A 14,456-nucleotide genomic window follows, 5' to 3' on the forward strand; every position below is an offset into this window, starting at 1 on the left:
GTTTCCTGAATGTAAAGGGTTTTTTTTGTCCTGCAGGACCAATGTTGAGAGATCATGTATATTTAGAAAAGTAAGTTTATCTGCACCGTTTAGTCGTCTTCTACAGAAACTCTTATCATTGGAGAGACTCAGAAGAACGGTTTTTAAAAGAATTTGATAGATTTGTGCTATCACGCTGCAGAAGCTTTGCTCGGTGGTTCAGATGTGTATGTAGTGCATGTATGGTCGTTAAGAGGTGTCAGAAAGTGCTCACCGCGATCTCCTGTCTCGTCACCAGTGCGCAGAAGCAATATGCTCGTACCCAGCCCATGGACACATACTTCTCTTTTAGTCTTAGTTGAGGAGTCTCTGCCCTTCACCTGTGGAAACAAACTAACGCCTGGTTGTTGTTGTCCCTTAGCTACGCCATTGCAGACAACTCGTACCGCTCCCTGCGCACGGAGAGGAAGGATCAGTGTATTCTCATCTCTGGGGAGAGTGGGGCTGGCAAAACGGAGGCCACCAAGAAGATCCTGCAGTACTACGCCGTGACCTGCCCGGCCAGTCAGCAGGTCGAAACCGTGAAGGACCGTCTGTTACAATCCAATCCTGTCCTGGAGGTAACCCTAGAGCGGGGAAGCTTGACATTGAGCCACACCAGCAACACTCACATTTTCCAGCTGAGGGGGTGGGGGCAGCCGGACCCCACGGGGCCTGGCTCAGCTGTCGGTGCAGAGCCGAGAACGTATCCTGGGAACGCTGTTTCACGGCGTGTGGGCTGCACACGGGGGAATCCCGCTCTGCTTCCCAGCCAAAGAAACGGCCGTCTGCCGCTGAACTCGCTGGCCCTTCCCGTCCCACCGGGAGAAGTTCTGGAGTGGGCCGGCTGCCGGCAGAGAGAGGCGTTCGGCGTGGGAAGCGTCCTGCTGCGCTGCATCAGCGTGCAAAGCCAGGAGCGGACAGACGCGCTGTGGGCAGCGTTGCCCTCTGATAAATGCATTTGTGGGTGCATTTTGTAGTGCTGTGGTGTCCTCTAGTGTCCAGTCCCGAGCTGTCTTTATAGTCCCCTTTGATATTTCCGCTCCGTACTCAAACCATGCTGCAAACCGTGCTGCGTGTGCGGGAAAGGCGTGCTCCCCAGGAGAGGGGGGAGCCTGGCAGGATTGGGCTTTTAGGATAGTGCCTGCTGCGAGCGGAGCTGCGGGTGACCATAAGGAAATAGCCGTGATGAAGGATGGAGCTTTGAAAAGACTGTCAGACGTGACATATGTTGTCAGCAGTCAACTGGCATTAAAATCAGCTTGCTGGGGGAGGGCGGAATTGTTTTCAGAGACATGCTCCATCTGCAGTGCTTGCACTGGGTATAAAGATCAGCATTAGAATTCGGGTAGCAATCTGTTTCCTTCTTGGTTTCCCTTGCAAAAAGGACAAACCCAGGCTTTAATGGCTGCAAATAAACAACTGGCAGCTTCATCAAAGTGTTTATAAATAATCTTATTAGATACTTATTTATTTTTCTCTAATCGTTTTCATTTCAGGCCTTTGGAAATGCAAAAACCCTTCGGAATGACAACTCCAGCCGATTTGGGAAATACATGGATGTGCAGTTTGATTACAGGGTAACTTAAAATTTACTTTGTACTTCAGAATTGGTCGCGGTCATAGCAGGCCTCTGTTGCCTGTGCTGCCTTCTTGTACTGATGTGTGTGTGGAGCGATGGTTTTGCATTCCTTTGATGACAGTGGAAGCAGAGTCTATGGTAGCAAAGCTTGGTTCCAGAGGATTTTGTAGAACACACTTCCCTTTCTTTCTTCCTTCATTCCTCTATATTAAGAGGCAGTGAGATTAAATCCTCTTCTGGGGTATATGTGCACCATGCAAATGGATGTTCCCAAACGAAATCCCCATGAGCCAGCTGTGATCTGAAGATAATCTCTGTCCTGTGTAACTTTGCATGGTGTTTGTTTCGATTCTGCTCCAAATTGTCCCACACTACGAAGATGAACGTGGTGTGAGGACTGAGTATCTTGGCGTACTGCAGTCTTTTAATTTCTGTTGAATTCCTTCTGAGAAGGAATTTTACCCAAGTCAAGATCCCATTCAGTATGTGCAGTAGCCCTGATCTGTGTAATGGCATGTTATTGTCACTTGATGGCTCGTTTTGCATACGCGTCAAAACTCCCGTTGCCGCTCTGTTTTAGCCGAAACAGAGATTGTGATACAAAACAACAGATAATTTTCTGTCTTCATAAGCTATCATTTTGTATACTATTTGTTTTTGAATGGACCACCAAGAAGCGGAAATCTTTTCCCCTCTGTGTATGAACTATTTCAATGTATCTGGTTTGATTTAGGGGGCTCCTGTGGGGGGCCACATCTTGAACTACCTCCTGGAGAAATCCCGAGTTGTGCACCAGAACCATGGCGAGAGGAACTTCCACATTTTCTACCAGCTGCTAGAAGGAGGGGAAGAGGACTTACTGCGAAGGCTGGGCCTCGAAAAGAGCCCGCAACAGTATCACTATTTAGTAAAGGTGTGCATTTTTGCGTTAACTAGTTATTCTGATAATATTGTTATATTATAGAACTGATACTTTCTCAGATGACTTTGTAGTTTCCTTCCCTCATTTCAAAAATAACACCGCGATGACTGCTATAAAAATAAGCACATGGCAGAAGCGCATCGAGCACGAGTAATGTCCTTGACAATTATTTACTTACTTATATCAAATTGTGTCTTTTTAGGGTCACTGTGCAAGGGTCAGCTCCATAAATGATAAAAACGATTGGAAGATTGTGCGAAGAGCCCTGTCCATTATAAGCTTCAATGACAACGAGGTGGAGGTAAGACACGTTTGGCAGCACAGCTGATTTTCCTGCTCTTGAGGAATTTTTCTGCTTTGATTTGTTATTTCTGACCAAAGGCAGCCTTCAGAGTGAACGTATTCTCTGCAAAAATTCTGAAAAAAATACAAAATGTTCTTGTAAAATGTTAATTACACGCAAAAATCTCGCTGCCTTTTCTCACCGTGCTTTCATTTCATCATCCTGGCTTCTGACTGTTGCTTCCGTCCTAGGATTTGCTGAGCATTGTGGCTAGTGTCCTGCATCTGGGCAACGTGCAGTTTGCTGCTGATGAGCAAGGAAATGCTCAGGTCACCACAGAGAATCAGATTAAATACCTGGCTAGGGTGAGTACCGCCAGTTAGAGAGATATGCCGTTAAAGATGAATTAGAGAGCTTTCCTTATTTTGAACTTGGTACCATCGTATCATTTTAGAATATGATTTAGAAGGTTTCGTAAGTTTACTTTTATTTGACCTAAATAAAATGCAAATATTAACATCAAAACCCTTTAATTGACAACTTCTCTATTTACCACTTGATTGACCGCTGACTTGAGGTTCTTGCCTTCAGGCAGTGGGATAAGAATAGACCTACTCCGGAGAAGAGTTTTAAAGAAAGAACCACCCTTGTGGCCTTGCTCAGTCGGTTCTTTGTGCCAGAACAATCAAGCCAATTTATTTGTTAGGTCGCATCACTGCCAGAAAGGGGTGGTGTGTGGGAGGCAAGGGAAGGATTGGCGCTGTGTAAAGTCTTGCAGTGAGAATGGGAAATGAAGGGTTGTTCCACTGGACCGTGCGTTTGAGGACTAGCCTTTCTGGTCTCTTAAAACTAGTACTGATAAATTGAACATACCGCTTCATAAATTAATTGAATAACCTACTGTTTTGCAGCTTCTAGCAGTTGAGGGCTCTGTTCTTCGAGATGCGCTGATCCACAAGAAGATCATAGCAAAAGGGGAAGAGGTGAGAACGTGAACTGCGGATCTGGGAGGTGCATGGAATTAAATCAAGCTAGCGATATGCCGTCAGCGCTCTTACCAGAGCGAAACAGTCCAGTTCTCACTTGTCAAAGGAGGTTGGCAGTGCAAGTCCCACAACCCGATGGTGACTTGCAGCCTGTACGGCTGGGAGACGATGATGTGAGCTGAGCCCAGGCAGGATGCCGTTGAGTGGCTGTTTATTAGCAATGAACTAGGGAAACTGAACCCCTCAGTGGAATGGCTGTTGAGTGGCTTTTTTTCTCCTTCTGCGTGCAGCTAATCAGTCCCCTGAACCTGGAGCAGGCAGCCTACGCGAGGGATGCGCTTGCTAAGGCGATATACGGACGCACTTTCTCCTGGCTGGTCAACAAAGTTAATAAGTCTCTTGCTTACAAGGTAAATGAACCTTTTGTTTGTTGATCTCCAACCAAGCGTGAGAGGAAGTTTCAAATCTTTTAGCTGCAAAGCAGAGAAATGGTAAGCCCTATGCTGCACAGTGATTTCTAAATTAATTTGTTTTCCATTAAGAAGAGGGTAAGGAATTAATGCTGTAACTAAATGGGTAAGATCCCGTGATGGGATGGATCGTAGCTGTGAGTACAATATCAACGTTTATTTTTTGCCATGTTGCAGGAAGGAGAATTTCCAGGCTGGAGAAGTACAACAGTTCTAGGATTGCTTGATATCTATGGATTTGAGGTTTTCCAGCACAACAGGTTTGTTTCAGTCGGTATCTTTGAGTTTTGAGTAAGCTCTGCATGACTTCAGTCATCGTAGTGTTTTCTCTCCATTGTGAAATAAGACATTATTCCATCTGTGGTCCTCTTAGTAAGAGAGAAAGAGATGGCATTTCAACTTTAGGAAATCAGTTGAGTAACTGATAATCACAGGGCTCCCAGCACTCGGGGCATCCAGCTAATATTTAGCATTTACAGCTGTTAATGTTCCTGGTGTTTTAAAGAGATTGTTGTCTTTTGGGGGCGTATTCGTGCGATAGCTTGAACTCTGCCTTTGTCTGGCTCTGGCACAGTGGTGGCTGTTGTTGTGGTGTCGTTCCACGGTGGTGTGAATGGGGAAAACCACCTACGAAACTCCAACTGTGTCAGAGTCTGGAACCTGACTCTGGCTCATAGCAGTGAACCAACCGAGACTCTCAAATGTGCAGCCTTATGGGCACTTCTTAAAAGTTTTTGTGTTCTGCCCTTCATGTCTGTTTTTCCCTCCTTCTGGAACTCTTTCACGAGATCCACTGAATAATAAACTTACTAAATTTATACGTGCAGTAAATAAACATTTCGCAAAATCTGTTTATCCTGATTTAGACAGAGATATATTCATGCTGCTGCCCGCTAATTATAGCTTCTTTTGTTTGTGGTACAATGTTAGTGATTATTTTTCTGATTTTTGTTTGCAGCTTTGAGCAATTTTGTATTAATTATTGTAATGAAAAATTGCAGCAGCTCTTCATAGAGCTCACGTTAAAGTCAGAACAAGAGGAATACGAGTCGGAAGGCATAGCGGTAAGAACCAGCATCATCACGTCCTCTGTCTCCTTTGTAGCACCTCCTGCAGGCCAGAGGACAGATTGGAAAAGGAGCTGCTAATAATGGTCTGCAAAGTAAATGAAATAAAGCTCTCTTTTTTTCCTTTCTTTTCAAAACGCTTTGGTAACTGTGTGATACAGCTAGAAGTCAGTAATGCCATTCCAGTCTTTTATTCTGATAGAAAAAAATGCTTTTTAAAGGGAATGTTTGGAAAACAAATTTGATGAGTGAAAAAGCTTTGTTTCAAATTTGACAGAAAGATTATTTAAGTAAGGTGCTGTCTGAAATGCTCTGAAATGTTCATGTTTTTTTTCCAGTCTAGAATTGTTTTCACCCAAGTGCGATTTCTTTTCTTTGTAGTGGGAACCAGTTCAGTATTTCAATAACAAAATAATTTGTGATTTGGTGGAAGAGAAATTCAAAGGTATCATTTCTATTCTGGTGAGTTGACGACGCCTTTTTAAATTAAAAATTTTATAGAATCATAGAACAGTTTGGATTGGAAGGGACCTTTAAAGGCCATCTAGTCCAACCCCCCTGGCATGGGCAGGGACATCTTCAACTCGATCAGGTTGCTCCGAGCCCCGTCCAACCTGACCTTGAATGTCTCCAGGGATGGGGCATCTCCCACCTCTCTGGGCAACCTGGGCCAGGGTTTTACCACTTTCATTTGAAAAAAAAAAAAAAAAAAAAAAAAAAAGTCTTCCTTATATCTAGTCTAAATCTTCTCTCTTTTAGTTTAAAGCCATTACCCCTTGTCCTATCGTAACAGGCCCTGCTAGAATGTTTGTCCCCATCTTTCCTGCAGCACCTCTAGGGACTGGAAGGGGCTGTAAGGTCTCCCCAGAGCCTTCTCTTCTCCAGGCTGAACAACCCCAGCTCTCTCAGCCTGGGGCAGTGTAGTGGAAAACATGGGGAAGAACACGGGGAAAAACCAAAGATCTAAGCTTTTATTAGGATTATTTGGGCAGGTAGGAAGAGCTATGATAAACTGACCAGTGACGCCATGAAAGGTCGTATTGTATCACCTCCCTCTGCTCTCAGGAAAGAAACTTCCAATCCAGGCAGTCCGGAAGGAGGCACATGTTTTCCTTTTCAGCTCAACAATTCTTCTTTTGTTGAACTAAGAGCTGGCCTACCTGTTAAAAGGCCACAGGGTCACACTGGGGCAGTGTTTCAGTGAGAGAGAACTAGAGCTGCCCTGTGGGCTGACGAGCGCAGCAGGAAATCGATACTAGAATGTGTGTGTTTGTAGGATGAAGAATGTCTGAGACCTGGGGATGCCACAGATACAACGTTCTTGGAGAAACTGGAGGAAACTGTGAAGAACCACCCTCATTTTCTCACGTGAGTGTTCCCATAGCAGTTATACCGGTAGGATCCAAGCGTGTGATAGAGGCTAGAGCCTGAATCATTCCTAGATGATGTTATAAGTCATGGTGTGTATGGCAGTAGCGTCCTAGGTATACTGGGTCCCGCATAAAAGATGATCATGTTTTCTTTTGTAAAGAGCTTAGATGGTGAGTTAAGGTAATACAGAATAAGTTGTCATCACTAACTGCCTTGCTTTTCTCAAGACTATGCTTCAGAATACAATAGGAGCAACACAACCCTTGTTACTGACTTCCCTCTTCACCGATCTCTTCTTGGCATCCTACTGCTAATACGTCCAAGGAATTCGCAGGCTGCGGCTTCTTGGCTCTTCCAGGATCTGGCCCAATAACTGAGGTGTGACAAAGGCGCTGGTTTGGGGTATTAGGCCAGATCATTCCTCAGCATTGATGACTTGAGTTAGACGTAGGAATAAGTAGAACGTGGAGCAGAATTTTACCGGTAAAAGTAGTGTTCAGAGGTGTATATGCATTAGAACGATTAAGCAGTGTTCGCGCTTTTGAAATTGAGAGGCTTATATTGCACTAACTCACCTTTGCGCCCACCCGCTTCCCACATGATCTTGATACCCTCCTCTGACCTGGGTAACCTGTCCGTGTTGGCGCCGCTCCAGTTTGATGGGCGCGAATTCCACATTTCACCTTTCAGACTGTTTACTTCAGTTTTGGAGCTCCAAACGCTTTCTTATTCTTACTAAATGTTCCGCTTGTGCTCAGATGAGGCTCCGTACGGCATCTCGGGACTATGCCAGCCTGCTGCCAGTGACATCGCTGCCCTCTCGCCTGCTGCCTCTACTCTGATTTCATGTGCGCACAGAACCGCTCTGCAACCTCGCCAGGAAGCTGAAAGTTCATACTTTTGAAATAAACATAAATACATTTTATGACATTTTTGTCATTTGCTGGTTGATAACTCTTTATTTACTTTTGGTCTTGAAAATCGGCAAGGAAGATTTATTCTCCCGCCCCTCCGCTGTGTTCCGCTCTGGGATCAAATGCCATAGTGCTCTTTGAAGTGATTCCCCCCAGTAAAACAGATGTTTGTTCCTTTTATTTCTCATGAAGCTTCTTTGCTTCCTCACCAGGCACAAGCTCGCTGACCAAAAGACTCGCAAATCACTGGGGCGGGAGGAGTTCCGGCTTTCGCACTACGCTGGAGATGTCACCTACAGCGTTGCAGGTAAGTGTGTGCGTCATCTCCGCTGTCTCTCGCTCTTTTCTCCTCCTCTCGTCCTCTGCCCTTTGAATTAAAACAGCTTCGCTACATAGTAAAGAAATACCTCCACGCATCGTTTCATTAACCAGTTTAATTTCCCATCTCAAATTCCTGCCTTGTTGCGAAGTTCCTGCGGAACCGCGGTGGCAGCCTGAGCGGTTTCTTTTTCTTCCAGGTTTTCTAGATAAAAACAATGACCTTCTCTTTCGGAACCTGAAGGAGGTGAGTGTGGACGGAGGACGTTTCCAGTACGCAGCAGAACGAGGAGTAGGGTTTAAAATGGGGTGGCACCTGAGGGGAAAGATTCTTCTAGACTCCACCTGGAGAATGCCTGTGCATAGGGCTGCACTACGAAAAGACAAATTGAGGTGCCCAAAGTTCATTTTCTTATTAAAAAGCAAAACTAAACAAACAAAAAAAATCCAAACAAATGGTTTTGTCCCATGTTACTTTGATGGTTCTCTGAAGAATACTCTGTATTTTATCTCTGAAAATGTCTCTCTGCAGACCATGTGCAACTCTGAGAATCCTATCATAAATCAGTGTTTTGACAGGACGGAGCTGACAGACAAAAAGAGACCTGAAACGGTAAGAACACCAGAGCTGGAGGGAAGTGGGACTGTTTCCTCTTTCTAAAAGACGTGTCCTGTCTAACGTGGTAATCCAAATGCAAGCCTCTTACATTTAAAGCTGGGAAACTGAGGTTTGTTCTGCAGTCACAAGCGCTAGGGTTAAGTCATTGCTTTGTACATGGTTTTCTTTCTTTTCTCCTAGGCAGCAACTCAGTTTAAAAACAGCCTCTCCAAACTCATGGAAATTCTGATGTCCAAAGAACCCTCCTACATTCGTTGCATGAAACCAAACGATGCTAAACAGGCTGGTATGACCCTGCCGACTCTTCCTCTTTTTTTTTTTTTTTCTTTTTTTCTACGACAGCTATATATAGACCACTAGATCACAGTCAGTGAGGCACAGAAAGGCGGTCAAATGAAGAAGTCCTGCAAGATTTTTTCCTTTTGGGTTTGTGCCAGAGCTGCTCGTAAGGAGATGGTGGCAGTACCAGCAGCCAGGAGTCGGAATGGGGGCACTGGTCTTGGGTGGAGTAGGGTCATGTTTAAAGTGAAAAATTATTGACCTACGTAACTTCCTTTTAGTGACCTTTATTCTCCCTCATTTCTTCCTCCTGTAGGCATAGAACATCCTAAAAGAGAACTCCTTTTTGGAACTAAATATAAATGTGTAGTAAAGGATGGGTGGGAAAGACTGAAGACATAAAGTAGGTTGTGCGGGACTTGCACCATGAGGATGGGTTGGAGGTTAAAGATAACTGCATAAGATATAACCAAGAACTGAGCATTCCTCTTCTCCAGATGAAGGCACAGCTGCGCATTAATCATGTTTCTCTGTTTTCATGCTCTCTCCAAGATCGATTTGATGAAGTTCTAATCCGACATCAAGTGAAATACCTAGGCTTGATGGAGAACCTCCGGGTGCGCAGAGCTGGGTTTGCCTATCGAAGAAAATACGAAGTTTTCCTGCAGAGGTAGGATGACCTTGGACTTCTCTTTCCTTCTGCTCTTGGTCCCACAGATGTTTGAGGCTGGGGAACTGTTCTGAACAGCAGAGAGACAGCCCTTACACCTGACAGGCTTATTTTCTAGAGGGAGCGAGAAGCACGGCCTCTCGCCCTTTCCGTTGCCCTGTATGGACTGGATTTCTCTCCCTAAGGTTTCTTCTGCTCTCAATTTACAGGTACAAATCACTTTGTCCAGAAACGTGGCCTACGTGGGATGGACGGCCCCACGACGGGGTGGCAGTGCTGGTGAAGCATCTTGGCTACAAACAGGAAGAATACAAAATGGGACGGTTAGTTCTTCTGTTTTCTTAATTTGAGATTATGAATCACTGGACTTCCACGTCGCTGCTTTTAAATAAGGCTTCTCTATCTAATGGGTGAGGAAAAGACTAGAGATCCCAAAGGGGATGCTAAGGGCAGGAAGCAAACTTCTCCGGCATGTTAAACGTAATTCTGCATTTCTATTTCTAGAACAAAGATTTTTATCCGCTTTCCCAAGACCTTGTTTGCAACGGAAGATGCTCTGGAAGTGAGGAAGCAGAGTCTGGGTGAGTCACACACACTGCAGTAGCTTCGTGGACAGTTAGCTGTCTGTTTTCTGATTATTATTTTTTTTTTTTTTGCTTTTTGTTGGGAGAGAGATTTTTTTCTTTAAAAAATTGACTCTCTTTCTACCAAAATCTGCTTGGTCACAATTTCCAAGCTGCTGTTTTTCTTGCCATTTCAGCAACCAAAATGCAGGCCACGTGGAGAGGTTTCTACCGTCGAAAGAAATTCCTGCACATGAAACACTCAGGTATGAGAGAGAGAGAGAGGAAAGGGCAGAGCTGGGTAATGGCGTGGTTTGAAGTGGCCATTGCTGTCAGAGGTGACTTGCGTTTGATGTGCAAGAAGGAACATTCCCAAAGCCTTGCTGGAAGGAGCGTGGAAGCCGTCGGTGTGGTACCCAGCCCTTCCGCCCTTAGCCTGTGAGACTCCGAGCAAGAGAAGCAGACGTAACTCTTGTTCACGCAGCACTTCCCACCTGCTGGGGCTTTTTATTGACATTCATCCCTTGTATCATATTATTAAGAACTTATATTCCTTCCTGTATGCCGCATTGAAGGCTCTTTATTTCCAGAAGGGGCTTTCTTGAGCACTCTTTGTTGCCAGTTTCGTGTCAAGTCAGCATTGGTGCATGAAGGAGCTCGCTTTGTGTAAAATCTCCGTATTATTTTCAGCAATAGCAATCCAGTCCTGGTGGCGGGGAACCTTGGGACGCCGAAAAGCTGCCAAGAAGAAGTGGGCAGTAGAGACTATCAGAAGGTGCGTAAAGAATAACCCAAGCCATCAAATGCTTATTTCTCAACAATAGGATGATAAAAATAAACTTTCTCGTCACTTCAGTATGTTTTTTAATAAATTACAACTACTGAGTAAATTCCAGAAAATGGTTTGGTTGGAAGAGACCTCTAAATATTGCTAATTTTGATCACTTTTCTAATAAACATTTTCTCTTCCTCAGGTTTATTAAAGGTTTTATTTACCGGAACCACCCTCGCTGCCCAGAGAATGAGTATTTCCTTGATTACATCCGCTTCTCCTTCCTGATGAACCTCAAGCGTAATTTACCAAAAAATGTTTTGGACAAATCGTGGCCAACTCCTCCTCCCTCGCTCTGTGAGGTAGGCACAAAGCAGCGGGTCAGGTCAATCACAGGCAGGATGGAGGAGGCTAACGGCAGCGTTGAAGACCACGGGCCACCAAAGGCCTGCAGGGACCCTCCTGCTGTCAGAGAAGAACGAACCAGGTTCTCGCTCAAGTTCCACCTTGCATTAGCATCTCTGCTGGTAGAATTAATCCAAACATCATCACACAGGTGTAACTGGTGTATCTGTAAAATTATCAGACCTATAGCATTGGAAGTTCTTGGGAGTCTGGTGCTGTTGCAACACCATTTTCTACTGGTTTTCTGAAATTTCTGAAAATTTTCTTCCCTTTTTCTCTGAACAAATTAAGTTCCCCCTGGACAGTGAAATTGGCTGCAATGACAATGTGATTGCCTGCGAAGAACGTATTAACACTTCCTCTATTGCCATTATTATTCTGCATCTGGCAGAAGTGGGGTTTTAGCTCATCAAAACAAAATAGTGCGGAAAGGCCCAGTTATCCAAAGGTCTTTGTTTGGTTTGCGGGTACAGCTGGAAGCAAGGAAAGGCAGAGCAGCGTCAAGTGGGGTGCTCCTGGTGTTTGTTCTCCCTTCTAAAGCAGGTGGAGAACCTCTTAGGTGGAAAATCAACTTCCTATTACTTAATTAAGTAACAAAACAGTATTTTAATTCAGCAACGCATTTTCTGCAGTTGCTTCTCCTCTGCCTGCACTGTTTGTCGGGTAATTTTGAGCTGTTTTCATGTCCTGTGCCACTTCTTCAGGCGTCCCAGCTCCTGCGCCAGCTCTGTATGCAGAACATGGTCTGGACCTACTGCAAGAGAATCAGCCCCGAGTGGAAGCAGCAGGTACGAGACAACTTTACGTTATTTCACAAACTGCGCTGGTGTTCCCAAGAAAAGGAGGGGGGTTACTGTAAGAAATGAAGGAGGGGAGCAGCCGGGCGGGAGGGACAAGGGCACCGCTACAGCAGCCGTGGGGAGCTGGAGGAACTCCTGAATCACTGCGTTCTGCGGCGGTCGGTTAACAACTCCACAAGAACGTGGGGGTTTTTTTGTTAGGGACAGAAAAATAAAAGAGCAGAATGTGCCTTAAATAAAAGAAAAAGCATTATATACATATTCAGTATTAAACAGTGGTGTTGTGTATGCCCCTATATAATTTTTATCCTGAAAGGCCCTGTTATTCTTCCCATGGAAGATAAAAAATGTAAGAAGCTGCATTATTCCACTTGTACCGTATAAAGTAAAGAGTAGGAATTCTGCAGACACAAAACTAGTCATTTTCCAAACAGAGAAGTTACATGAACAGTTACAGCTGCTGTTCTAGGTAAAAAGAATAAAAACTCCACTGAGATTTGATTCATCTTAGTCCTGAAAAGGTAGGGGGAGGGAATTTTTTTTTATTTTGCAAAAAGGCTCGGTGAAGGGACATAATAGGAAATGCGTACATTAAACCATTTAGATATAACTGTTAGGAGATGATAGTAATAGTTGCCATTAAGCTTTTTTTTACTGCTTAGTATATCATACTGCGTGTGAAGGCCTGCAAAGTATTAAGCACATGTAATGAAATGCCGTAGATTAGTTAGTGGCTGAGCCTGTGATTAAGGACACAGGATTAATAGCAGCCATTATCGAGCTGGAGGTGGAAACTCAGCAGAACACTTTCTTTTCCCCAGCAAACCAGACTCACTGATAAGGAGCATCTTTTATCCGCGTTTTTACCCGTAAATCACCCAGGTACTCCATACCGTGCAATAGCACCCAGAACGTGCATTTGCCCTGAATCACGCAGAAGGGCTTTCCTGTCTCCTCGGTCCCTGGTTTTGTTCTTGTTCTGAAGGAGCACACGCTGGGAGCCAAGAGCACGGGTCATATTTACAGTGCGGGGTGACCGCGTCCTGGACTAATGCCACCGTGAAAGGGACCAAAGGTTTATGGTGACTAATCGCCTGAGCGGGCCCTCCCAGGGCACTATGGTACCTCAGCGAATGGTACTGTTTGTCAGAGGGGGAAAAAAAAAAAAAAGAGAAAGGAATTTCTTTTCCGCCCTAAAGATAGGGGTAGCTGTTGAAAATGTAAAAGGGAGGTATGGAATACTTTGGGTAATTTTGTGACTCGTATGATTCGGGAGGTCAGAACTAGATGATGACTGCTAAAAGAAACAAAAAGGGAACATCTCCTTTAAGACAAATTGATTTTTGTTCTGGAGAAATTTTATCCTAAACAAGAATACATCTTTCGTCCTTGCAGTTGGAACAAAAAGTAATCGCCAGTGAGATTTTTAAGGGTAAAAAAGACAATTACCCTCAGAGTGTTCCGAGACTCTTCATCAACACTCGACTTGGTGAGTAGGTGTTGCGAAGTTTAACGGGAAGAAGCGGGGGGGGATTAATCTACTCTCTTCTTGCTAGAAGTTTCTTTCTGACCTCCGCCTCTTTGGTTTTAATTATAGGTAATGAAGAGATAAACGCTAAAGTCCTTCAGGCTTTAGAAAATGAAGCAATTAAGGTGAGATGTGTGTCCTAATACTTTTGTCAAGCTTCTAGGAAGACAGGAATATCAGGAAGAGTAGATTTCTGGAGAAAATACAGCAAGAATTTTACATTCTATTAAGCGTAATGCCTTAGAAGATAGTCTGTGGGCCGAGCTGATGGCTCAGAAATACAATGTGGAGATTTGGGCAAGTTTAATTATGTCAGTTGAGAATCGAAGGGGTCGCAGGAAAGGAGAAGCCTACACAGCCTGAAACTAAACCTGGATTTGTCAAGCCCGCAGTCAGACAGCTCAGAGCTCCTTTAAGTCAACAAGGAAATCGGTGGCAGAACTGAGAATAGGACTCCAAAGAACTGTCTCCATTCCCAGTTTACCAGCCCCCGGTCCGTACCTCCCCCGAGCTCTCTAGGCTAGAGGGAAGGCAGCCGACAATTAAACACGTTGCGTTTTTAGCACTGTTAACACTAATTTCAGTATGCAGTTCCTGTGATCAAGTACGACCGGAAAGGATACAAAGCAAGAGCGCGGCAGCTGCTTCTTACCCAGAGCGCAGTCGTCATAGTCGAAGAATCCAAAATCAAACAGCGGATCGACTACGCCAATCTGACAGGTAAGAATGGTGACATAAATGGGGTTTGGCTCACTGGACTGAAGTCAGGCCTCACCTTGGCTACAGATAGATAATAAACAATAATCAATTTGCATTTGTCCTGGACAAGAATGGAATTATCTGATACCGCAAGCATTTTAAGTCTGTAATATCTCGAAACCGAATTTTT

At 44.5% G+C, this 14,456-nt stretch overlaps 1 protein-coding gene across 3 annotated transcripts in view; it reads left to right on the forward strand.

The window, feature by feature from the left end:
- The window catches only part of MYO1C (myosin IC), a 57,938-nt gene that overhangs the window by 39,876 nt on the left and 3,606 nt on the right, over positions 1-14,456 (forward strand). For all 3 annotated transcript variants that reach the window (XM_054209963.1, XM_054209964.1, XM_054209962.1), the window contains exons 4-28: positions 401-599; positions 1,518-1,598; positions 2,334-2,513; positions 2,725-2,823; positions 3,057-3,170; positions 3,717-3,788; positions 4,082-4,201; positions 4,439-4,521; positions 5,220-5,325; positions 5,710-5,790; positions 6,605-6,696; positions 7,826-7,920; positions 8,132-8,178; positions 8,464-8,544; positions 8,731-8,836; positions 9,382-9,499; positions 9,709-9,822; positions 10,004-10,080; positions 10,260-10,328; positions 10,753-10,837; positions 11,037-11,196; positions 11,944-12,027; positions 13,435-13,528; positions 13,637-13,692; positions 14,152-14,287. In XM_054209963.1, coding sequence (XP_054065938.1) covers positions 401-599; positions 1,518-1,598; positions 2,334-2,513; positions 2,725-2,823; positions 3,057-3,170; positions 3,717-3,788; positions 4,082-4,201; positions 4,439-4,521; positions 5,220-5,325; positions 5,710-5,790; positions 6,605-6,696; positions 7,826-7,920; positions 8,132-8,178; positions 8,464-8,544; positions 8,731-8,836; positions 9,382-9,499; positions 9,709-9,822; positions 10,004-10,080; positions 10,260-10,328; positions 10,753-10,837; positions 11,037-11,196; positions 11,944-12,027; positions 13,435-13,528; positions 13,637-13,692; positions 14,152-14,287 — 2,549 coding nt within the window. The remainder of the gene's footprint in view (positions 1-400; positions 600-1,517; positions 1,599-2,333; positions 2,514-2,724; positions 2,824-3,056; positions 3,171-3,716; positions 3,789-4,081; positions 4,202-4,438; positions 4,522-5,219; positions 5,326-5,709; positions 5,791-6,604; positions 6,697-7,825; positions 7,921-8,131; positions 8,179-8,463; positions 8,545-8,730; positions 8,837-9,381; positions 9,500-9,708; positions 9,823-10,003; positions 10,081-10,259; positions 10,329-10,752; positions 10,838-11,036; positions 11,197-11,943; positions 12,028-13,434; positions 13,529-13,636; positions 13,693-14,151; positions 14,288-14,456) is intronic.

This window comes from Rissa tridactyla, chromosome 7, assembly GCF_028500815.1.
Source record: "Rissa tridactyla isolate bRisTri1 chromosome 7, bRisTri1.patW.cur.20221130, whole genome shotgun sequence".
NCBI classification, from domain to species: domain Eukaryota; kingdom Metazoa; phylum Chordata; class Aves; order Charadriiformes; family Laridae; genus Rissa; species Rissa tridactyla.